The sequence below is a fragment of the Delphinapterus leucas genome, chromosome 2 (genome assembly GCF_059928025.1).
Source record: "Delphinapterus leucas isolate spDelLeu-1000000601 "Yukka" chromosome 2, BTC_Dleu_Yukka2, whole genome shotgun sequence".
NCBI classification, from domain to species: Eukaryota; Metazoa; Chordata; class Mammalia; order Artiodactyla; family Monodontidae; genus Delphinapterus; species Delphinapterus leucas.
The window spans coordinates 95,748,791-95,775,122 of NC_143130.1; the positions used below are offsets into that span (position 1 = coordinate 95,748,791).

The following is a 26,332-nucleotide window of genomic DNA, read 5'->3' on the forward strand; positions in this document are numbered from 1 at the left end:
AGAAAAGCACATCTAGAATCAAAAAAGACTGGAAGAGAGTACAAGAGAGGAGGGGGAAACTGGAGTTACTATCAATGAATCACTGGGTTAGTAGAAGACAAGGCCTTTGGCCCTTGGACTATAACAATGCAGTTTAAGACCACATAGCTCTGTTTGAGGAAGGCAGCAACACGGCAACAGAGATGGCGAGTTTAGATATGTATTTATCTTTTCTTTTTTTAAATTTATTTATTTTTGGCTGCATTAGGTCTTCGTTGCTATGCACGGGCTTTGTCTAGCTGTGGAGTGCGAGGGGCTACTGTTTGTTGCGGTGCGCGGGCTGCTCATTGCGGTGGCTTCTCTTGTTGTGGAGCATGGGCTCTAGGCACGCGGGCTCAGTGGTTGTGGCTGGAGGGCTCTAGAGCGCAGGTTCAGTAGTTTTAGCGCACGGGCTTAGCTGCTCTGCGGCATGTGGGATCTTCCCGGACCAGGGCTCGAACCCGTGTCCCCTGCATTGGCAGGCAGATTCTTAACCACTGCGCCACCAGGGAAGCCCAAGATATGTATTTATCATTTACTGACTAACTTTTCCCTGTGCCCCGGGCACTGCGCCAAGTGCTTTACAGATAGCTCTCATTTAATCCTCTAACAACCCAGAATGTAGGTATTACGATCAGGAATTTGAAGCTGACAGGGGATAAGCTGCCCAGGGAGCCCACCCACTAAGTAGGACAACCCTGGCTAGCATTCAGGTCTCTCCAGGCCCTGTGCCCACGTGTTTCCAACCTCGCCAAACCACCTGCCCGGTGACTGGTGTTTTTGAAGTGACTGGAAAGTTCCGCACTAGGCTTCACTATCAGCAGCCAGAAAGGAGGGCCCTGGAGCTCTCCCAAAATCGCCTGAGGAGAAAGACCCCTGGAAGGAACGAACAAGGCTCTGGCTCCCCCCGCACACCCACAACCAGCCAGAGCCCAGGCTTTTCCTCTCAGCCACTGAGGATCACACGATCCAACGGATGCCTGTCTCCAGACACCGCCATCCAGAATCGAGGGAGGGGGGTCAAGACGACTCTCAGGGGTTCAAGGTCAGCCCTGATGATGAGGCACATTCCTCCCAAAGGAATAAAGGCCACAGCACATCCCAACTTCTAGATCTGCAGAGCAGAAACTACCCCAAAATGTGCTGGCATCTCATTTAACATGGGCTGAGCTGGCGCCTGTGCCTGCTGCCCCTCTGCCTCTTTATGCCTGTTTATTGGGAGGGGCAGCAGCACAAAGGCAGTTATGAGATGAAGTCCAGGATATCAGTTACCTGCTCCACCCTCCCTTCCTGCTGCCTGCTCCCCACCTAAGGTGCTTCCCAAGGTGACTCAGGCAAACAGTTTCCAGGCCACTGCGAGGGACTAGTTCTGGGTCTGGAACCAAGTTAGCAAATAAAAACAGAGAATCTTGAGTGAATACTGTTACACTACTACCCAAACCAGGATCTAAACAAACAAAAAGGGGGCAAATGGGTACAAAACCTGCAGAAATGCCATGATTAGAAGTAGACTGAAATCCTGTTTCCCCAGGTTCACGTCCAGAACATGAGGGAGGGAGTGACCCCCAGTGCACTGACTTGGCAAGGACACCAGCACTCCAGCATCGTCCATCTCCCGCCTCCAGCTCAATCTCCCCATCATCCTTCAACCCTCTGTGGCTACCCTAAGCTCTGCCACTTGACATCTAACTTCATCCACTCACTCCACCTCCAATCAATATATCAGATCAGTTCTACTCAAATACTGAGCATTTTAATCCATCTGGTGTCTCCTTGATCTCCAACCTCTCCCCATGGTTCTGACAAATGGAATGACTGATAGTCTTCGGTGTTCAAATTTGTTATTAAGGTAACAGCCACTTCTGCCTGAGGCATTTTCACTGAGATGATTTATACTGTGTCAAAAAAAGAAGCTACTTTAACCTTCTGTCTGGGAGGCTCAGTCTCTGACAACTTCCCTGAGGGCTTATCCTCAGAACACAGACTTTCTAAATGTGTGAGATGGGCCGACATCGTCCCACCACATGTACTGCAGCAATAGCAATTTGATTTCTCCAGGGATGACAGCAGCGTCACACATCCCCATAAACTCTGTTCCTTTTAAATGTCAGTTTAACGTGCTGGGGACAATTATGAAAATGAAGATTGGATTTTCAGTGAGCATAGGGATTTGGGCCATGTAAAGTATGTTCAGCCATCCATGGGGACTGTCCTTCTATAGTAGACAGTCTTGATGAGGACACACTTTTGATGAGGACAGGATATGAGATTACATGGGTCGCTAACCCTCAAAACACTTCATTCAGAAGTGAGGCCCTGGCCTCCAGGTGACAAAGAACCAGGGCAGCGAGGTCTTTGCGGAAGGCCTTCACATCACTCTATTTTCTGTGGGTGGCTGCATGTCACACCCTGGTCACCCCTCGCCCCCCAGCTCTCTGGACTCCTGCACGCTTTCTTGAAGCTTCCTAAATCTACTCCCTCTTTCCTCTCTTCTTTCCCAGGCAAACCTAGTAATGGAGAAGGGGGGTTGAATGAAGTGGGAAAGTACGGGAAGGGAACTGTTTCAGATCTTTTGATCCCTTTAGTCTCTGAAAGCCGTCTGTGAGCAGCCTGTATTTGCGGGGAGTGCTCAGGAGCGCTGCCGGAACTTCGAGTTAGGATTTCACCTCCACGACTGCACTCCCGTGCTTCAGGGAGCCGGATAAGGAATACAAGCAGCATTATTCTTACTTTAAAACAAGGAGATTTAGGCATAGAGAACAAAAGTAAGAGAGACAGTAGCAGCAGCTGAAAACCAAATGATTGTTCTGATTACTAGTCTTCTGCTGGATTCATGCAAAAACAAAACATCAGTTGGTTGGCAGGCCCAGTTTCCTGAGGGCACACCTGAGGGCAGCTCTGCGGCTTTTCCCTCCCTGACCTCTGGGGCCAACGGCTTAAGGAGAGAGAGGGGTGCGCCCGCCCACTCACCTTGAGGTGATAGAGCACGACACCTGTGCTGAGCACATCATCCTCCAAGGCCATCAGGTGTGGCAGGCTGGAGTCGATGACCAGCCCAGCCCTCCTCCTGTTGATGTCCACTCTGTAATGTTCCACGAGGGCCTTCCACTCGTTCCACTTACGGGCCCAGTCTTTAGTCAGCTGGTCAATCTGAGGAGACAGAGGAGGTGGTCTTGGACACTCAGTACAGGGAGCAGATGAACAGTCCGGCGCCATCTGGCCCGATTCCTCACGGCATCACTTCCTCACTTTCCTCCCCGTGACTATTCAAGGCCGCACATGGGCCCTTGCACCTCTGTGAGCTCTCTGTTTTCTAAGTTTTCCTCAAAAAGCAACTGTTACTTTTATAAATAGAAACTCAATAAATGTTATTTTTAAAATTTTCTGCAATGAGCATGTATTGTTTTTATAAAAAAAAAAAAAAAGCACCATAAATGTTATTTTTAAAAATTATTTGGGGACTTCCCTGGTGGCGCAGTGGTTAAGAATCCGCCTGCTGGGCTTCCCTGGTGGCGCAGTGGTTGAGAATCCGCCTGCCGATGCAGGGGACACGGGTTCGTGCCCCGGTCCGGGAAGATCCCACATGCCGCGGAGCGGCTGGGCCCGTGAGCCATGGCTGCTGAGCCTGCGCGTCCGGAGCCTGTGCTCCACAACAGGAGAGGCCACAACAGTGAGAGGCCCGCGTACCGGAAAAAAAAAAAAAAAAAAGAATCCACCTGCCAATACAGGGAACACAGGTTCAATCCCTGGTCCGGGAAGATCCCACATGCCGCGGAACAACTAAGCTTGTGCACCACCAACTACTGAGCCTGCGCTCTAGAGCCCGCAAGCCACAACTACTGAGCCCACATGCCACAACTACGGAAGCCCGTGTGCCTAGAGCCCGTGCTCCACAACAAGAAGCCACCACAATGAGAAGCCTGCGCACCACAACAAAGAGTAGCCCCTGCTTGCCACAACGAGAGAAAAGCCCACACACAGCAACGAAGACCCAATGCAGCCAAAAATAAATAAATTAATTTTAAAAAATTAGTTGGGATTTGAGTCACGTATCTATTGATATGTTTAAATTCCCCTTTCCACCCCCCTCCTATGTGATCCATACTGGGAGTCCTCTTGTGAACTTCTTTCCCAAGGTGCAGCACCTTGAGTTCTAATATAAGCTTGTATGCACCTCAAACACCAACAAAGCACCAAGACGGGTCTCCCCAGGGAGAATGAAGACTATGAAACTGGTCTGAACTACCACACAATAAAAAAATAACAACAGTAATAACTAATGTTATTAAACACTGAGGGCAGCGGGTGGTGTAAACTGGGAGATTGGGATTGACATATATAATACACACTACTATATATAAAATAGATAACTAATAAGGACCTACTGTACAGCACAGGGAACTCTATTCAATACTCTGTAATGGCCTATATGGGAAAAGAATCTAAAAAAGAGTGGATATATGTATATGTATAACTGATTAACTTTGCTGTACGGCAGGAACTAACACAACATTGTAAATCAACTATACTCCAATAAAAATTAATTTAAAAAAACACTGAGAGCTTATTATGGATCAGGAACAGAGTTTTAAAAATAAACACACTGGGGCTTCCCTGGTGGCGCAGTGGTTGAGAGTCCGCCTGCCGATGCAGGGCACACGGGTTCGTGCCCCGGTCCGGGAAGATCCCACGTGCCACGGAGCGGCTGGGCCCGTGAGCCATGGTCACTGAGCCTGCGCGTCCGGAGCCTGTGCTCCGCAACGGGAGAGGCCACAACAGTGAGAGGTCCGCATACCACAAAAAAAAGAAATAATAATAATAATAAAAAAAATAAACACACCAAGGCTTAGAGGCCTTAAGCTAAGCCCACTTGGGAAACATGAAGGAACAATGTTGAATATAGGGTCCTTTTTATTTCTTACGGTGGAAATTGTTATCAAGGCAGGAAGCTTCTTTTGGGAGTGGAAGAACTGAGGAAGATCAGGAAAAGGAACTGGATTCAGCTAAGTCCTTCTCTCATAAAGAGAAAGCTTAAGAAAAAAAAAATCATGCCAAGTTTAGGTACAAGTATTTTATGACTCTAGAAACATTCTTTTTTTTGGCTGCCCTACGCAGCTTGTTGGATCTTAGCTCCCCGACTAGGGATCGAACCTGTGCCCCCAGCAGTGGAAGCACAGAGTTCTAACCACTGGACCACCAGGGAATTCCCAAAACATTCTTTTTAATGTTATAATCATTGAGTTGAAGTTTGAAAACTACAGGGTACCCGTGAAGGGCTGGGTTGGATTGGGCCCTGGCAGAGGTAGGTGGCAGGGCACATCCCCCTGGAGGCGCTGCAGAGGACACCTCCCCTCTGGCCAGCCTTCATCACCCACTCCTACCTGCCTAAGGTTGTAAGACTAGCAAGCGGCAGGTTCAAGTCCAGGTCTGCCGGCCTGTATAAAGTAAAAATGCTAATGTGCCTGGAATGAACCAAAAATCAGACCATATAGCTAAATACAGAATTTCTGAGAAACTTCTGGATATGTGAAGTAGTCCTAAAGATTAGTTTGGGTAACAAAATATTGACATAGCCAGGATACTTTAATAACATATAAGGATGATGCAGCATTTCCAGTAGAGTACTGGAAATGGGGACATTTGTTTGCAAGACCTAAATCTAACCTGTCACCAAATAATGCCTGCTACTTCTTCCTTTTAAATGTCGCTGGGGGACTTCCCTGGTGGTCCAGTGGTTAAGACTCTGTGCTCCCAATGCAGGGGGCACGGATTCGATCCCTGATCAGGGAACTAAGATCCTGCATGCCGTGTGGCACGGCCAAAAAAAACAAAGTAAAAAAAAAAACTTAACACAAGTGACTTTTTAAAAAAAAGTCTCTGGGAATCACCATTTGATTCAATCTCCCAAAATGTCCTCACCCTCATGGGGTCACAACAACAGTCTCTTTCCTTGTTGATCTCTCCGCTTCCAGCCCTCAATCCATTCTACATGCAACTGTCATATTAATTTCCCCAATATACTCCTTTATCATGTCACTAACTGGGGTCAAGAAGCTATGAGTAACCCTGTTCATGTCAAGTTCAAACCTCCTGAACTGGACCTCTCCTCCCCTACCCTCCGCTCCTCTCTACCAGGAGCACATATCCTAGCCAGCTTCACTGCCCTCACACCCCGTGTGTCCATGTGTCTCACGCCAGCCCTTCTCTCACTTCCGTGGCTTTGCTTCTGTTACCCCTCCCTCACCCCAATACCTCTGCCCATCTCCCTATCTAACAGACCCTATCCATCCTCCAAGGTCTAGTTCAAGTTCTCTGCCTTCCAACTGCAGCACTGAGGCTGGCCCTGAAAATTCCAAGCCACATTTGATTTCTTCCTTCCTAAGCTCTTTACGTCTAACTCACGTAAGTTATTTCATTTAATCATTCTCTAAATGTGCTTCCAACTAGACTGCAAGCCATCTGAGGGCAGGGACTTCTTTGTATCTCCTGCAGCATTGTGCTGAGCACCTAGTTGATGTTCAATGAATACATGTCATTGATTTACTTATTTACTAGAAAATAATTTTTTTCCTAGGCTACTGTCACTATCTGAAGGGAGTTATCATGATCCCCTGGGAAAACAAAGCAGAGTCAGAAAGCCAGTCACCAGCCCTATGACAAACACATCCCCCAACTCAAGGCTCAATGGAGACAAAGGCTGTCTCCACACAGAACCTCTCTGTCCTGGTGGGGGAGCAGTTCTGGCCCAGGAATGATGGAGGGAGGTCAGATCTGTTTCCAAGGTGATGTGAAGCACAACTGAGTCTCCCCAACAGACCCACCTTCAATTCATTTTGGAGAGCCAGCTCCTTCAGATTTTCATCCTTTCCCTCATTCAATGAATGGAAGTTTCTCTGCACAAAGAGAGAGATGTGCTTCATGGGTCCCACCCTCACTCTTGTGAAGGAAAAGATGCAGATAAAGGAAAGACTTTATCGTTAAAATCAGAAACAAATCAGAAGCCTAAGTATTTGGGCTCAGATTGGTACAAAGAAGGAGAATTCAAGGAAATTTTTTCTGGAGGGCCCCATTCCCCGTATCTGCCCACATGCAGACAAGGGCCATTCAGGAAAATGCCCTTTGGACAGCAGAGAGGACACAGTGAGAGGGTGCCCACCCCATCTGAAACTACACAGGTAATCAGAGTAATCACCATCCTATCTCTGGCCTCTGCTCTACAAGCGTCACCTGACTGAGAACACAATGCAGCAGGGCTCAGATACCCTGCAGAAGAGAAGGGGCTCTGGAGGACAGAAAAGTCCTGACTGCCCACATACCAGCTCAAAGCTCAGCAGCATGGCTTTCAGTCTTCCAATCTCTTCCCTGAGTTCTCTGATCAACTTCACGTTTGCATCCTGAAACACAGAGAACTCGGTCACCACTGATTGATATCAGGCCCCGAATGGCTGTGAGATGCTACTCGCAATTAGCCTGGAAGAAGTGGATTACTCCTTTGGAGTAACTTCTAGGGCAGTTTTTTCAAAGTGTGGTCCCAGGATCAGCAGCAACTTCACCTAAGAACTTGTGAGAAATGCAAATTCTGTGGACCACCCCCACTCCCGCAATGCCCCAACACCTATTAATCAGAAACTCTTGAGGGCTGGACCCACCTGTGATTTAACAAACCCTCCAGGTGATTCTGATACACACTTAAGTTTGAGAATCACTGCCTAGAGCAGGAGGTCAGGTAGGTAATATAATACAAATGCTAGAGCATGTAAGGTGCTAATCTTCCTGTATTGAGTGTGACTAAACTTAGTACCTGACAAATTACATTGCCCTTTATTTTTTTTAAGTCTTTATTGAATTTGTTACAGTATTGCTTCTGTTTTATGTTTTGGTTTTTTGGCAGCAAGGCATGTGGGATCTTAGCTCCCCGACCAGGGATCAAACCCACACCCATGCACTGGAAGGCGAAGTCTTAAGCACTGGACCGCAGGGAAGTCCCTACACTGCCCTCTAAAACAGTCCATAAATGGGCTGTATGTGGGCCACCCATTTGTGATCCCTGCCCTGGAACTTTTCACCGAAACTGCAAAGTAGATGAGGAACTTTTGGAATATTCTCATTATTAATTCCGCTTTCAAGACGAAAGGATTCCTCATATGCAACTTTTACCCAAAACAGAGACGGCACTGCAATTTGCATATGAAAAAAGGCACAGAGCAACATAAACTTGGAATAAAGGCAGTAAACACAGACACTTTTAAATGATCTTTCCTCGAGTGGCAACAGTGTACAAGGGCTCTTAAAACCAATGGCCTTAGATAAACATCTAAAATAAATTATTCAAAAAAGGCAACTGAATGAAGCCAGTTGAGATATGAGAGAACGGTATGACACTGAAAGAAAGAATTTCACTCCCTCGGCATTTGGAGAACAAGTCTGGCAGCTGGGGTGAGTACAAAGAGAAGGAAATCAAATGAGAGGAAAAAAGGAGAACTTGGAGTAAACTGCTGTACCAGACCAGGACTTCAAATGAAGGTCTCACCTCATTTACCCGTGGCTTGTTGATGATGTTTTTGGCGTTGGATGCATATCTCAACGTGCTCATGGTCTCACTGTAGCAAGTGTGTGCAGGAGACACGGCTGGGGTAGAAGGAGAAGGTTAAAACACACGCCAAGCCTTTCCAACCCAGCCCATGACCACTGACCTTGCTGCCGTCGCCCAGGCTGTCTGAGACCCTTGATGAAATGGGCGGCAGTGGCAGAGCACCAGTCTCAACACAGAACCAGCTCCGGCAGCCTACTCACTGGCAACCATGATGGTTCTGGAGTTGCCTCCGAGGCTGTCCTTCAGCAGCCAGGTCAACACAGAGTCCCGGTAGGGGATGTAAGACTGCCTCTGGGAAGGTCCTGCTCCACTGCTGGTCCTGGAAGGAGAGCTAGGGATCCCACTGTCACTACCATCGCTCACTGTGCTGCCAAGGCTCTGGCAGCTGTTGAATACCTGAGAGTTCTGGGCTTAAAAGACAAAAAAATAATAAAAGTGGAAGAAAAAAAAGGAATTACGAAACAAATGCATTAAAACAAAGTAATGGTTGGAGAAGGTAGACTTAGCATCACACTTCCTAATCCCTTTCTGCATATGACTGGATGCTTTAAGTGTGGTCCCTGAATTAGACTCTGGACTCAAGAGATGGAATATTTAAGCCAAACAATTTTGTAGTCTCCCTTCTTTTTGGAATGAGAGTGGTAGGATGATGGTCACATTGTGTTCAAAAACTGCAAATATCAATTTTTCATGCCCGAAGCCAGAAGGTAAACTTTATCAGAAAGAACCTTTTAAGTATCTACTCCATTTTGACAAAATGAAAACATATTGAGTTATTTTTCAAAGTCTCCCCTCCCACTCTGATAATCCAGGCTACTGTCAAAATACCTAAGGTGGAGATGACGATCCCCAGAGTCACAAGAGACTTGTTGATATTGGCTCCTTCAGTAATCCGGTCCTTACAGTAACTGGGATCTGCTCTTTCACTAAAACACAGTGGATGAAAAGAGAAACAAAAGTGAACAAGAAGACACTATCCTTATAATGCTGTTGAAAAACACTATCCATTATGTTGCACTTTGTGTAAAAGATCCACATAATAAATTCCTTAGAATTCAGTTCCAGAAAAAATCTTACCATCATGTAACAAACTGGCATTCTTCTGCTTCTCAGGCAATAAAAATCAAACAATTCATTACATTTGGCTGCCAGAGCATTTTGAGTTAATACTTATTCACAGTAATGATACCAACATAGTTTTTTGGTATATACAATTCCCCTTTTGTTTTAATTTCACATATTAATGGCTTTATGCTGTGTCATTAATGGTTTCAAATTCCTTATTTAAGTAAATGTGAAATATTAAAAATTCACACTTCCAGTTGGCTGATACAATTTCTCCAGAAAGCACTTAAGCTTTTAAGGGAGTGGTGTACCATATTAATTATTTAGCAGTTTTAAAATAAGAAAATATGCCTTATTTCATGTTACACTTTTTTCTGACCACATTATTCCTGAAAGTTTCTTCTTTCTGGATATGTAAATGAGTACAATTCATATTTCCTTTTAATACTTAAAAAGGCAGTATCTTCTCCCCAATGCCACAGTATTTTTTAAAGCTTTTTTTTTTTTTTTTTTAAGAAATGTGTAGAACTGCATAAAATCAATATTAGGTCAAAGGAAAAAAGCACGCTAACTCAGTCCCCTCTACTTAGAGCACTGGTTTTCAATCTTGGCTATACACTGCCAGCACTCCCTCTGACTCCACTAATAATCTGATTTATTTGATCTGAGGTGCAACCTAGGCATTGGGAGCTCTAAAAGGTCCAGGTGATTTTAATGGGCAGCTAAGATTGAGAACCCCTAACATAAAATTTTTTAGCCCTCGGAAAACTACAGTTTCTTAACCTAGCATTCAAACCATTTGTTTCTTTTGTAATTTTATCAGGATGACTGAAATGTGTAAAAGGTGGGGAAAAGTTTATTCCCCGTAAAATGAGCAAGAACAAGGTCATTGTCAAGGGAGTAATTCCACTTGGCTTTGAGATCCTAATTACCTGCCTGCTAGGTCCACAAGGTTGATCTTGCTAGCAATTTCAGTGGGGAGGTGGTTCTCTGGGATTGCCTAAAGGGAGAAAAGATATTTAAACCTTGTCACTTGGAACAATATGTTGTTTTTTTCCCATGACACCCTCCTAACCAAGGTGATATTCGGATTTTTAGCCCACTCACTCAAGAAATCTGTATTCTAATGTGTTCTGAACAAGATGAGCTCTCAATATCTGACAATCAGTAAGCCCTGAGTCCTGCCATCATTAAAAAGGTGAGCAAAACTTCCATAGGGTAGGTGGGCAACCCCCCACGAAGTCTCCCTAGCACGGTTTACCGGGTAAATGCTCAACTCTTCTCCAGGAGGCTCTGACCCATCAGTAGAGATCCATAGCAGGTTTGGAGGGGTGGATGATGGGGCTCTGTCTCTTGTTAACCTGAGTCACAGCCTGTTAACTTGCTGGGCAGGACTCTGCCTCTCTCTGTTCTATCCAGAGGCCTCCAGCCCTCAAGAGCAAAACAATCTTTCCTTTTTTTAAAACAATTCAATATGGGGTTTTTGTTGTTGTTGCTTAATTTTAATGTTGTGCATCCATCACTAAAATCCAGTTTTAAAATATTTCCAATAACTCCCCAAATTCCGAGTCTATTTGCAATCAATCTCCATTACCATCTCCAGCCCTAGGTCACCACTCAATTTTCTATCTCTATAAATTTGTCTTCTCAGGATATTTCACACAGATGAGTCATACAATGTCTGGCTTCTTTCACTGTGCATAATTATTTTGAGATTCATCCAGGTCGAGGCATGTGTCAAAAGTTCAATTTTATTGCTGAGTAGTATTCCAGTGTATGAATGTACCATGGTTTATCTATTCACCTCTTTTTTTTGTGGTATGCGGGCCTCTCACTGTTGTGGCCTCTCCCATTGCGGAGCACAGGCTCCAGACGCGCAGGCTCAGCGGCCATGGCTCACAGGCCCAGCGGCCATGGCTCACAGGCCCAGCCACTCCGCAGCATGTGAGATCTTCCCGGAATGGGGCACGAACCCGTGTCCCCTGCATCGGCAGGTGGACCCTCAACCACTGTGCCACCAGGGAAGCCCTCTATTCAACTCTTGATGGACATTGGGTTGTTTCCAGCTTTGAGCAATTACAAATAAAGCTGCTATGAATATTTGTGTACAAGTCTTTGTATGGACATATGACTTCTTTTCTCTTGGGAAAATACCTAGCGCAATGGCTGAATCAAATGGTAGGTATATGTTTAATTTTTAAAGAAACTATTAAATTCTTTTTCAAAGTTGTTGTACCAGTAGTATAGTGTATGAGAACTCCAGCTCCTACAATCTTGCCAATATTTAGTATAATAATTCTTTTTAATTTTAGCTATTTTAAAAGGTGAGTAGTGATAGTTCATTTGGTGTTAACTTGCATTCCTCTAATAATTAATGATGTTTGCATCTTTTCAAGTGCTTAATTGCCATCTGTATATTTTCTCTAGTTAAGTATCAGTTCAAAATTTCTAACCATTTTTTTGAGTTGTTTTATTATTGAGTTTAGAGAGTTCTGTATATATGCTAGATACAAGTCTTTTATCCGACATATGTTTTACAAATAAATTCTCCCTGTGGCTTTTCTTTTTATTCTCTTAATAGTGTCTTTTGAAGAGCAGTAGTTTTAAATTTTGACCAATTCCAAATTTCAATTTGTTCTTTTGTTCAATTTGTGTTTTTAGTGCCATATCTAAAAAAACTTTGCCTAATCCAAGGTCACAAATGTTCTCCCATGTTATTTTCTATGAGTTTAATTGTTTTAGGTTTCACATTAGTGCCTACAATCCAGTTTGAGTTAATTTTTGAATAAAGTATACACTAAAGACTTTCAACAAATTTGGCAATTGTTTTTGGCCATTATTTTTCAATTTTTTCTTATGCCTATTTTCTCTTCTTTCTTTCTGGGATTCCCATTACACTTATGTTGACACACCTGATGTCCCACAGGTCTGTGCAGCTCTGTTCATTTTCCTTCAGTTACTCTTCTTCAAATTGGATGATTTCTATTTGTCTATCTTCAACTTCACTAATTCTTCTGCCATCTCAAATCAGCGCTTGAGTCCCATTAGTGATTTTTTCATTTCTGTTATTGTACATTTCCAGAATTCCCCCTTTTACAATAATTTCTATCATTTTATTGAAATTCCCTAGAGTCATTATCATCATGTTTTCCTTTAATTCTTTAAAACATGGTTTCCTTCAGCTCTTGGAACATATTTATATTAGTTGCTTGGAAGTCTTTGTATGCTGAATCCAACATGTGGAGCCCTTACAGTTGCTTTTTTTTTTTTTAAATTAACTTATTTATTTTTGGCTGCTTTGGGTCTTTGCTGCTGCACGCGGGCTTTCTCTAGTTGTAGTGAGCAGGGACTACTCCTCATTGTGGTGCGCAGGCTTCTCATTGCAGTGGCTTCTCTTGTTGCGGAGCACGGGCTCTAGGCAGGCGGGCTTCAGTAGTTGTGGCACGCAGGCTCAGTAGTTGTGGCTCACGGACTCTAGAGTGCAGGCTCAGTAGTTGTGGCACATGGGCTTAGTTGTTCTGTGGCATGTAGGATCTTCCCAGACCAGGGCTCGAACCCATGTCCCCTGCATTAGCAGGCGGATTCTTAACCACTGAGCCACCAGGGATGTCCCTACTTTTTAATTTTAATGTTTATTTTCATTTTAAATGCCCAGACTGATCATATAGATATTAAAGTACTTTGAAATGTTAAAAGTAAAATGTAGGTCAAAGATATTTCGATTAGTCTTTACGAAATGCCTCTACACTTTCTGAGTGTGTAGCTTAGTAGACTGTGTGTAGGTCCTACTTATAATGTTAGGTCATATCAGAGGACCTATAAAGGGAAAGGCAGGAAGAAAGAAAAAGAAATAGGAAGACAGGAAATCAGTCAAAAGGGACAATGAAAGGAAGAAATCTAAGAAAATATAAGTGGTAACCAACCTGCGTATAGTAGATAGTGAAGATGGCATGGGATCTGCTGCTGGCCTCATGAACATGGGTTGCTGCTGTGATTCTGTGTATATAAGGGAAGAAAATTAGGACAAGGATTGTTTATGCATGGTGATCTTTAAGGATCCATGGGGAACACAAGAGATGTTAGTGCTGAGGTTCACAAGTGAGGATCATGAAACACATGTTATTTAGTCTGTTATTGTTAGGAGAGTGGCCCCAAGAGGGCAGGAGCAGTGCTCTAGGTCCTGATATCTGAGAATAAAAGCGAGTGTAGCTTCATATTAAACCACAATTAGAACTTTTTTTAAGCAATAGAAGTTAAAAATCAGAGTTGAAAGCGTGATACTAAAGAGTCATCAACCTGTAAGAATATCCCTAAAACAGACCCATTTAAATAAGACAAATGGATGTAGAGAGCTTGCTGGAGAAGAAGGCTCAAAGACAGAGAAAGTAAGTCATGATTAAACACAGAATATTAATCTTATAGTGCCAGAAAGGGCTAAAATGAGATCTTGAATTACATGAACATCATGCTTAAGCCAGGTAGAATTCATAGGCTCCCTGAAAGATTCATTCCAATCTTGACCCTTAAAGTCAAAGGAGTCTTCCCTTCATCTAAATCTTAGTCAATCTTGCCTCAGTTTAAGACCAACTCATTGACTTCTGTTCTCAGAGGAGTTACAGAATTGAAGAAACGAGTCAAAACCTAGAGGCTGATTTATTCAAGGATAAGAAGGACAAGGTGAGGCCTGACACTTAAAGATCAAGGAGCTCAGGGTACCCTGAAGACATGAAGCAAGTGTCTCCAGAATAGTTCCATGAAAGCCAAGGAATAGAATGTGAAATTTAAATTTCTTCCTTTATGTTCAATTAACTCAGACGTGTTATTAATAGGGTACGTAGAAGACTCTAAATTCCCCCAATTTTTTTTCAGGTAAAAAAGGCTATTTTGGGGGTGTAAAATAACATTCTGGGTATTTCATAGTAACTAAAAATAGAGTATTATCACAATTTACAATAGGTTTCAGGAGAGTCAATAGTATTTCATAGCAGATTCAAAACAGTCTTTTTTTGAGTAACCTTTACAGTATGCAAAACTAGAAGAAAAATGGTTTTCTGAAACATTTTAAACTATATATAAGCTATATTAAAGTATATCACCTCTATCAAGGAGAGGACAGTGCAGGCAAGAATCTGTTCTTTGATGAAAAACAGCAGAAGTTGTGTATTATAAGACAAAGCATAGAGTAATACTCTGGGCTTACTGCCTAATATTATTATACCCAAAACAAACTCCAGCTTCACCACTAGTGAGAAGAGCACTAATCTCAGCCACTGCCCCCTACACTGGGTACACTTCTGTTCTGAGAAAGGCCTGCTGATCGTGGATGTGGGGAGCTGCAGAGAGAATATACACTGTGAAGGGGGATGACAACACAGAAAATAAGAATGAGACTGAAAGAATGACAAGGACAAACAAACCTGTTACCTGTTTGCTATTCCCTCCTCCAAGAGCTGAATTACTTGCTTATAGCTGGTAACTACGTGTTGAGATAAACCTATCCAATTTGTAAGGAGGAAAAAAGAAATTAAAATTTTTTGGCAAAGTTTAACCTTTTCCTGTAGGTAATTAAATTTATCATCCTATTTCATATCAGTTGACAGACAAGAATGAGGGAACAACTTAATTCAGATAATAAATTAAGTCAACAAATATTTATTGGAAGCCTACTGTCAGGCATTGTGACAGTCTCTCTGGGAACATAGGCCCACACAGACATTATAGTCTAGAATTCATGTAGCAGTTATGCTAACAACAATGAAAAGAATAGCAATAACAATTCCTTACAATTTTGCTATATAGGTTATAAGAAAAGTTCTCATAAATTACCTCATTTGGCCCTCACAAAATTCCTGAGGCAGACAAGGGCTACGTGCCCCACAAAATGGTGGACTCGGTTTGACATACAAACCATACAGTACACATGTCCTTATCCTCCCACAGTTTACAATCATGAGAAGTTTTATGATACAAGATAATATGGCCAAGTGCCACAGGACTAGAAAGATAATAAATGTTGAGGAGATCAGAGGAGTGGTCAGGGAAAGCTCCATGGGGGAAGTGAGACTTGAATTTAGCCACTGTAGAATGGGCAGGCTTTAGATAGGTAAAGAGAGCTTAAGGGCATGAAAGTAAATCTTTATGGCTGGTTACCCACCAAGTCAAAAAAGGCCTTCACAACTGTGCTAGAGAATCTCTGTATTAGAGATTCAGGAACCAAAGTAAATTTATGGGCTGATGAGCTGAATACACTTACACTAAAAATTAGCAGTTACTTGAACATTGACTGGATTTTTTTTTTTTTTTTTTTTTTTGCGGTACGCAGGCCTCTCACTGTTGTGGCCTCTCCTGTTGTGGAGCACAGGCTCCGGACGCGCAGGCTCAGCGGCCATGGCTCACGGGCCCAGCCGCTCCGTGGCATGTGGGATCTTCCCGGACTGGGGCACGAACCCACGTCCCCTGCACCGGCAGGCGGACTCTTAACCACTGCACCACCAGGGAAGCCCTGGATTTTTTTATGTTAAGGAATTATTACTATTATTTAGATGTGATAATAGTTTTGGGTATGATTTTTTAAAAAGACATACCTTATCTTTTAGGGCTACATACTAAAATATTTATAGATGAATTGATGTGACATCTGGAATTTGCCTCAGAATAATATAGAATGTGGACAGGAATGTGGACAGGGCAGAATTTGCAAAGGGTTATTGGGTTATGGGTTACTGTGAAATGGGGGTACATTATACTAGTCTATTTTTGTTCAAAATGTTCAAAATTCTCTATAATAAAAAGAATTTTAAAAATTTAACCAAAGATAGGGACTTTCCTGGTGGTTCAGTGGGTAAGACTCTGTGCGGGTTTGATCCTTGGTCAGGGAACTAGATCCCACATGCATGCCGCAACCAAGAGTTCGTATGCCGCAACTAAGAAGTCTGCATGTCACAACTAAGAAGTCCACATGCTGCAACTAAAAGACCCTGCATGCCTCAACAAAGATCCTGTGTGCTGCAACTAAGACCCGGCGCAGCCAAAAAAATAAAAATAAAAAAATAACCAAGGATAGAGACCTTCTGCTTTCTGTAATGGCAAATTACATAATATAAACCAACCCTTCTAAAGACTATTAGAAACAGCTGGACAAAATATAAAAGATATCAGTGTGAAGGCACAGAGGGATGATGAGACAGTGAAAAATTTCCAGGCTATATACTGGGGGAGGATGGAAGTCCAGAGAGATAAAGCCGGCATTTGGGGACACTTCTCCTCTGAGAGCATTTGCCAAACCTTGAGAAGTGGCTGACAGCAGTTCTCTTGACAAACTCACAGGTCTAGGGAGACACAGACTGCAGTCCACAGCCCACCTGGAGTGGGCCCTATGGCACCCCACCTCTTTGGGTTGGAAACCCAAAGGGTTAAAACACAGGAATAAGGTTGAATTAGAAGTAAATAGCCTCTGAAGGGATTACAGCTCAGCCTTGAACATTCTCAGTCCTTAAATTGGACTGATGTGATTCTGAATCACTAATGTGTGCAGGAACCTGGCACAAATAAATAAAAGTCTTCTGTACTGGCAGATATCACTGTTCTAGACTTACAAATGACTTCTATAAGCAATTTAGCAAATACTGTCTGGCACAAAATTATAACAAACCAGACACATAAGTAGACCTGACAACATAAATGAAAACCAGCAAAAATAATAGGGAATAGAAAGAGACCTAAGAAAGATCCAAATACTGGAGTTACAGTAACTTTAAAGTAACTGTGCTTACTATTTTCAAGGGGCTAAAGACAAGATTATAAAATCTCAGAGAAAATTGGAAACTATAATAAAAAGATCAAATGTAGATTTGGGAAGTAAGAACTACTGTAAGTGAAAAAAAGAACTCAGTATCTAAGTTTAACAGCAGGTTAGACATAGCTTAAAAAACAATTAGTGAGGGCTTCCCTGGTGGTGAAGTGGTTAAGAACCTGCCTGCCAACGCAGGGGACACAGGTTCGAGCCCTGGTCCGGGAAGATCCCACATGCCGTGGAGCAACTAAGCCCATGTGCCACAACTACTGAGCCTGCGCTCTAGAGCCCGCGAGCCAGAACTACTGAGCCCACGTGCCACAACTACTGAAGCCCGCACACTTAGAGCCCGTGCTCCGCAACAAGAGAAGCCACTGCAACAAGAAGCCCGCACACTGCAACCAAGAGTAGCACCCGCTCGCTGCAACTAGAGAAAGCCCATGCGCAGCAACGAAGACCCAATGCAGCCAAAAATAAATAAATAAATAAAATAAATTTATAAAAAAGTAAAAAAAACAATTAGTGAACAGGAACATATGTCAGAAACATACAACCAAAATAAAGCACAGAGAGCCAAAAGATACAAAGCATTATATAAGAGAGGGTAAGAATCATAAAGTATATATAACACACCTGTAATTGGAGCTCCAAAAGGAGAGAGTGGGGTAAAAGCAATGTTAGAAGTAATGGCTTAGAAATGTCTGCAAAAAAAGATATAAAACCACAGATTCAGGAAGCCTGACACAATAAAAAAAAAAAAAATCTATCCCTCGGCACTTCATGCTAAACCGTTAAAAGCCAAAGACAAAGAGAAAAACCTTAAAGGAATTATTAAGATAACATCTCAACAGAAACAATGGAAGGCAGAAGTCAGTGGAATAATTTTTAATTGCTGAAAGAAAATAACCACCAACTTAAAATTCTACACTTAGTGAACTTCTCCTTTAAGAATAAAGAAGAAATAAAGTTATTTTCAATCAACTGAAAACCAAGAGAATTTGTAAACAGCAGACTCACACTAGAGGAAATACTAAAGATTATTTTTTAGCTGAAGGAAAATACCAGACAGAAGGCAGGAGATTTAAAAAAAAGTTTAGACCACAATATTAGACTTTGATAAGTCAATGACCCATGCTGTAATCTCTACAATGACTACTAAAATAATAATAAGACAATGTGTAAACAGTAAGCTAAAAGAGGAGAAATATGGGATAATTTTAAAAATTAACCAACTCAAAAATCATGAAAGTAGAGAAAAAGGAACATAACACAATGTAAAGAGAAAACACAATGTAACAGAATTAAACCCAAATAAAATTAATAATTATATTAAAAATAAACAGACCAAAATATGCTTGAAGTATGCTCAAATTACAAGACCAAAATTGTGATGCTAGATAAAACAAAGCAAAAGCCAAATATTTTATTTAAAAAAAAAAAAAACACATCTAAAACATATGGCTATAGAAAGGGAGAAAGTATAAAAAAGATTAAAATGCCAACACTAACCAAAAGAAAGCTACAGTAGTTATAGTAATTCCTGACAAAGTAGAGTAGACGTCACGGCAAAGCATTATTAGAGATAAAGAGGGATCCTTCAAAACGATAGAAGCATTCATCAAGAAGATTTAATAATTCTAATTTTGTATGTACATAATAATAAAGTCTCAAAATATATAAAACAAAAATTGCTGGGATTAAAAGGAGAAAAAGACATTCATAGTCATAACAGGAAATTTTAACTAGCCTTTCTTATTATCTCATAAAACAAGCAAAAAAAAATCAATAGGGTTATAGAAGATTTAAGCAACGCAAATAACAAACTTGACAAATAGTATTATATAAATGCTATACCCAACTACTGCATAATTATTTTTAAGAACACGTGGAAAATTTACAAAACTTAGCCATATGCTAGGCCACAAACCAAATTGTTATACATATATATTTTTTAAATGAAATCATATAGAGAGTGTTCTTTGAATGCCATTCTATTAAACTAGATACCTATAATAAAATAGAACTATAAAATCTCCAAATATTTGAAAATTAAGAAATGCAATTCTAAATAACCCATGGGTCAAAAAAGAAATTATGAAAATTACATACAATTTTAAACTAAATAATGATAAAAATACTACACATTAAAATGTGTGCAGTGCAGCTAAAGTTATATTTACAGAAAAATTTATAGCTGTAAATAAATATATTAGGAAAGAAAAAAGGATGAAAATCGACAAGCTAAGCATCTACTTACAAGGTTAAAAAAATCAGCAAATTAGACTCAAGGAAAGGATGAATAAAATAACAAAATATGAACAGAAATTAATAAATACAAAATAAACTTACAGTGGAGGGAAGCCACAAAACCAAAAGTTGATTTTTTGAAAAGACAAAATTAATAAGTCCTTAAATTGAACAAGAAAAAAGAGACAAGGGATAGATAACCAGTTAGGAATGAAAAAAGAGATCCTACATTTAAAGAGTCATCTTACACATAAAGCGTAAGAGGATATTACTCTTTATGCAGGTACATGTCTTACATTTAGAGGAAGTGGATTTTTTAGAAAAATACAATTTACCAAAATTTGGTGCAATAAAAAATAGAATATTTGAAAGAAATCAAATCTATAACCTTAAACCTTCTCATCAAAAAATCCTCCAGACTCAGAAGGCTTTGCCAGCAAATTCCACCAAATATTTAAGGAGGAATAACCCCAATCTTACAAGAAGTCTTTCAGAAAATAGAAAGAGGCAGCATCTCTCAACTCATTTTAGGAAACAAACATAACCTTTACACTTAACCCTGATGAAGGAAAATGGAGAATCAGAGAAGGATAAAGAAGAGAAGAGGAAGAGGAAGAAAAACAGGACAAGGAAGACGATGATTAGAGGAGAATTTCACTCTTGAACATACATGCAACAACTCCCAACAAAACACTGGAAATCCGAATTCCGCAATATATACAAAGGAAAATATATCACAGGTAACTTGGGTCTATGCTAGGAATGCAAGACTGCTATAGCATTCAAAAATCAGTGTAATTCACCTTATTAACAGGAGAAAGGACACAAATCATACAATATAGACAAGCATATATAAAGCAAATATTAAAAAAAAATTCAGGGACTTCCCTGGTGGTCCAGTGGTTAAGAATCTGCCTTCCAATGCAGGGGACGGGGGTTCAATCCCTGGTCAGGGAACTAAGATCCCACATGCCGCGGGGCAACTAAGTCTGTGTGCTGCAACTACTGAGCCCACGTGCCACAACTAGAGAGCCTGCATGCTGCAACCACAGAGCCCACGTGCTCTGGAGCTCACGTGCTGCAACTACTGAGCCCGCGGGCGCTCTGGAGCCCACGTGCCACAACTAGAGAGAAGCCCATGCACCACAACAAAGAGCCCGGCTGCTGCAACAGAAGATCCTGCATGCCACAACTAAGACCTGACGCAGCCAAAATAAATAAATAAATAAATATTTTTAAAAAATTCAATAGCTGTTTGTTTTTTTAAAAATTCCTAGAACCCCTTCCATTTCCATTTCGTGAACAATTTAGTCCTAAAGTCCTTAACATGGAGCAGAGCAATGCAGGCAACCACGTCAGGGTGAAGAGCCTGAGAAGAATAAGGAGGGCGTCCCCGCAGAGGGGAGGCCTGGCGTGAGAGTGGGGTGAGGAGGGGATGACATGGGTGGCAGCCCAGCACAGAAAGTCAGAGCCTGGCGGGCTGAGCAGAGTGTCCCCACGGAGGCAGCCCAGTGCAGGGCATGGGAGCCCGGGGAAGGTGAGCAGGCTACCCATGTGTGGGGGCAGCCTGCCGTGAGAAGTCAGAGGCCCAACAAGGAGAGAAAGGCATCCCCACAGAGGGACTGGCAGCGGAACAAGATTTCTAAGTTGGCGTGAGGAGGTGGCCCAGCAAAAGAATACCAAGGCCAAGAGGGGTATGGAAGGTACCTGCACAGCGAGGGGTGGGGAAAGGCAGCCCTGCACGGAGGGCTAGAATGCAGGCATGGTGAGCATGGCTTCCTGTGGTGAGAGGCACAGCCAGGTGAGGCGGGCATCCACATAAGAAAGAGGAGAGCAATGACGAGACTAATTACACATGGGGGTGGAGGGAGCGATCAAAGAAGCATTTCCACCTTTGGATAAAGGAATTACAAATCTGGAAAGGGAGAAATCCAGAATGAACCCTGCTGTGTCGGACTGCAGTTGGAAGTACTGGTGTGAACATATATTAGCTCCGTCCACTCAGAAGGACTAGGAGTTGCAGCATCTCAAAAGCAATGAGCATACCTAGCACTTAGATCTTGGCTTCCAAAAACTTTTCTCCAATAAAAAGGACCAGATTACATATAGAATGGATAAACAACAAGGTCCTACTGTCTAGCACAGGGAACTATATTCAATATCCTGAGATAAACCAAAATGGAAAAGAATATTAAAAAAAGAATGTATATATACGTATAGCTGAAGCACTTTGCTGTACAGCAGAAATTAACACAACATTGTAAATCAACTATACTACAAATAAAAAAAAAAAAAAAAAAAGAAGAACCAGGGCTCCTGGGAGAAACGGCTGATTCAAAGACTGAGGCAGGGAAAGCAGATGAACCTCGAACATCTCCTGTCAGAAAGCAAGGAAGTGCTCAAAGAATGATGGTGATATGCCAAAATGTCACAGGAACACACCTGAAGTGGATTCCATTGGCTAAATCTGGAATAATTGGAGCATCAAAATAAAAAATAGTAGTAACAGAAGGCGACTCATTCAATAAAATAAGAAACCATGAGTCTATGCCAACATAAATAAATTAATAAATAAACTGAAAGTCAGATGAGGATAGGACACACACATGGTTTCACAGGACCGCACCCACAAAAAACACTTGTTGATTACAAAAGGGAAACAGCAATTTCAGAGTGAAGAAGCCTGGCAGATATGACCTTAAGTGAGGAAATTAAAAATATGAGTAATGGGACATATCAAAATTGTGCACCACTTAATGGTATCAAGTTCATGACAGTCAAGAGAGACCAAGGAGCCTTCCAGACTGGAGAACACTAGAGAGACACCCTAACCAAAGGCAACCCTTAACTCTCAAATGGACAATTACTGGGACAATTAGTGAAACTTAAATGGGTTCTAAGGATCAGATGGTAGTAATGCATCAAAGTTAATTTCCTGATTTGGATGGTTGTGTTGTAACTATACAGGAGAACATTCTTGTTTGAAAGAAAAACACCCTAAAATAATCAGGGGGTAAGGGTCATTAGGTTGGCAATTTACTCTCAAATGGTTCAAGTAAAAAAGTTCTTTAGGGACTACCCTGGTGGCGCAGTGCTTAAGAATCCACCTGCCAATGCAGGGAACATGGGTTCGAACCCTGGTCAGGGAAGATCCCACATGCCGCGGAGCAACTAAGCCCATGCGCCACAACTGCTGAGCCTGCGCTCGAGAGCCTGCGAGCCACAACTACTGAACCCTCGTGCCACAACTACTGAAGTGTGCACGCCTAGAGCCCATGCTCCGCAACAAGAGAAGCCACCGCAGTGAGAAGCCCGTGCACCGCGACAAAGAGTAGCCCCCACTCGCCACAACTAGAGAAAGCCCGCGCACAGCAACGAAGACCCAATGCAGCCAAAAATTTTAAAAATGTAAAAATAAAAAAATGTTCTTTATACTATATTTGCAACTTTTTCAAAAGTTTGTTTCAAAATTAAAAAATAAAAACTCTTGGGCTTCCCTGGTGGCGCAGTGGTTGAGAGTCCGCCTGCCGATGCAGGGGACACGGGTTCGTGCCCCGGTCCAGGAAGATCCCACATGCCGTGGAGCGGCTGGACCTGTGAGCCATGGCTGCTGAGCCTGCACGTCCGGAGCCTGTGCTCCGCAATGGGAGAGGCCACAACAGTGAGAGGCCTGAGTACCAAAAAAAAAAATAAAATAAAATAAAATAAAAATAAAAACTCTTAGAAAACTAAGATAAAAAAGAGAATTCCCTTAACCTGCTAAGGCAGTGCTTCTCAAAGCTGCTGCACAGACTGGAGCCAGTTCTCAAACAGTTACTGATGTGCGATGAGACAGGTACAGAAACCTTTACAACAATATTACAAATTTTATATCTTTTGAATCTAATAAAGAAGAATTTGGGCTTATAACTAAGATGTCTTTTTCTTTTTTTTCTAGTAATTCATCTTTATTTTATCAAAGTATTTGTTTGCCATGGATTGGAAATTTTTTTAAAAACCGGTCCTTCCTCACAGATAGTTTGAGAAGTGTGTGATAAAGAATATCTATTAACAACAAATGCTACTGCAAACACCATAGTAAAATGTTGAAGCTTTCCCCTGGGAACAAAACTAAATACTGTTACCACTCTTATTTCATATGGTACTAGAGGTCCTAGTCAGTGTAGAAAGGCAAGGAAAAAAAGGTGTAAGAATTAAAAAAACAAACACACAAAAATACTCCTGTTATGTGCAGAATGAGTATAAAGAAAATACAAAATAATTTTTTTCAGAGTCCCAACTACCCTCTTCCAACAACCTCCTGCTTTGTACCCATCCCTGTATATTAAGATAAAGACCAAAGCAAAAATATGATAGTGTCTTTGTCTCACTTAAATATCACTTTAGACCCTGTAACCATTGGACTTTTACGTGTGCTTTGGGCAGGGCCCTGTACATTTCAGATTTCAACTTAATCTGTCATCTAATTCATAAACTTTAATGAAAAGTAAGAGGCTACCCCTTTTCTTTTCTTGGATTTAGGCAGCTATCAAGTTCAGGCTTATAGTTCTAAACTGGAACTACAAGTTCTTTAAAGGCCTTGTATCTTTCATATTTCCCCATGGCAACCTGAATAGTATAGGCATCCAGCAAGTACTCAATAAATTCCTGCAGAATTGGTTTCAAAGCAGAAACCACTTTCTGCTTTGGAATCGTATTCACAGAATATATGAGCCGAAGATAGAGACAGATAGACAGACAGACTGGCAGGTAATATAAATACTAAATGAATAAAGAAAGCAAACATTTTTAAAAATAAAAAGGTTGCTGTAATGCCATCAGAGGGTAGTAATGGGAATAAGTTCAGAGTGACTATTTAGGGTCTCGGCTTCCAAGGCTGACTCTATACTATGTGAGCTCATGGCTCCTTTACTAGGAAATAAGAGAAATGTCCACCTGTATTTGTAATGATTTGAGAAAGTCCAGACCAACTTTAAGAAACATGTAACCCAAAGGACCTAAGAGACTTTTTGCTGGTTTAGAATTATTTCTTACCAAGCATCCTTCCTCTCCACAAGGGTTCACTCATGAAGGTATCCAAAAGAGCCCTGAGATTTAAGTCTGATCCTGTTGCTGGGTATATGACCCAAGCTGTACCACCCTGCGTGAATTCTCAGGGTTTCAGGTACTATGCCAATCAAAGAACCTATGATCATAGGTCTCCTCCATGTACAGGATTCTGTCCCATTCTTCTCTTCCAGTCCTAGAAAAGGTTCCCAGTTCCAACCCTGCCCCAACCGGCTGTGCAACTTTGGGAACATCCCTTAACTTCTTCCAGACTTCATTTCATCTTCTGTGCAACGAAGACATCGGGACTACATCTGAGGTCTCCTCTAGTTACTCCCCCTACCCGCCCCCCACACCCAAAAAGCACATTAAGATAAAAATAAATTAAAATATGAGTAACTGTGGCACTACTGCATCCACTCATGGTCTGCCTTCAAATTACTGTTTTACACAGAAATATATATCCACAGAGTTTTACAGAGGAATCTCCAACTGGCTCCTAGCAAAGTAAACAGTATTTTCATCATTGCTTCCAGGCTGCCAATTACAATGGAACATTTGGGAAAAGGCTCAGCAGAATCAGTGACTGGCACACCTACTGAGTCAGCCATTAGCCATGCCCTGATCAGAGAAGAGACCAGCTCTTGATCTTTCATGTCCCTCTCCTTGTCAAGATTTAAATAAGCTTCCCCCACAAAAGAACCCAACAGTTTCTACTTAATAGCAAGATTCAGCCTAATGGAATAAGACAGATGGAACCAAACACCAAGTATCAGTGCTTGATGAGGAAGCAGCAAGTAGACCCTGCTCCTTGTCTGACATCTCCCCTTGTCCCTGACTATCACCACCACTGGAACAGAAAGTGCCCCGAAAAGGAGACTGGATGACCTGGGAATCAGTCCCAGCCCTGCTGGACCTGGCACCACAGACCCAGCCCTATTCCATGTCACCTTCCCCCTCACTCCCCATGCTTTAGACACACTGGCCCCCTTGACACCATCAAGCCCTTCACTCAGGGCTCTAGCCCATGCCGCTCCCTCAACCTGAAACACTCTTCCTCTTGCTACGCCATTCTTCACACAACTGGCTCCTGTATCCACTCCAGGTTCAGCTTAAAATGTTACCTCCTCAGGGAAGCTTTCCTGACCACACTATGCAGATGGGTTGCCTACACCACCCAGTGTTCTTTGCCATCACTGTATCTATTTATCTTTTTATTAGCCTTTATTACAACTGTAAGTAGTGCTTGTTTTCTGACTCACCCCCACAAGAGTATAACTTTGCCTGGGAGGGCAAGACTGCCTTTTCTACTTATTGGTACCTATTTGGCATCTAATACCAGTAGCTGGCATATAGTAAGTATTCATTATACGTTTGTTGAATGAATCAGCAACCGTCAGGAGAGCTTCCTAGGCTTCAGTTTAGTCTCAGACCTCCAGGACCACAGTGGCTCACCTTGTACATAGGGCCCCATCTCTGGGTGCTCCCTGACCCGCAGATTATAGGTCTTTTTTTGATCAGACTGTTTCAGCAGATCCCGCACTCGTTCATTATAGATTTCCAGGAAGCTA

At 42.1% G+C, this 26,332-nt stretch overlaps 1 protein-coding gene across 1 annotated transcript in view; it reads right to left on the reverse strand.

The window, feature by feature from the left end:
* STARD9 (StAR related lipid transfer domain containing 9) overlaps positions 1-26,332 on the reverse strand; it is a 125,964-nt gene that overhangs the window by 36,660 nt on the left and 62,972 nt on the right. The window contains 10 exon segments of the mRNA XM_089906250.1: positions 2,989-3,168; positions 6,840-6,911; positions 7,335-7,412; positions 8,549-8,646; positions 8,812-9,021; positions 9,440-9,537; positions 10,609-10,676; positions 13,600-13,672; positions 15,101-15,170; positions 26,217-26,329. Of these exon segments, the coding sequence (XP_089762376.1) occupies positions 2,989-3,168; positions 6,840-6,911; positions 7,335-7,412; positions 8,549-8,646; positions 8,812-9,021; positions 9,440-9,537; positions 10,609-10,676; positions 13,600-13,672; positions 15,101-15,170; positions 26,217-26,329 (1,060 nt within the window).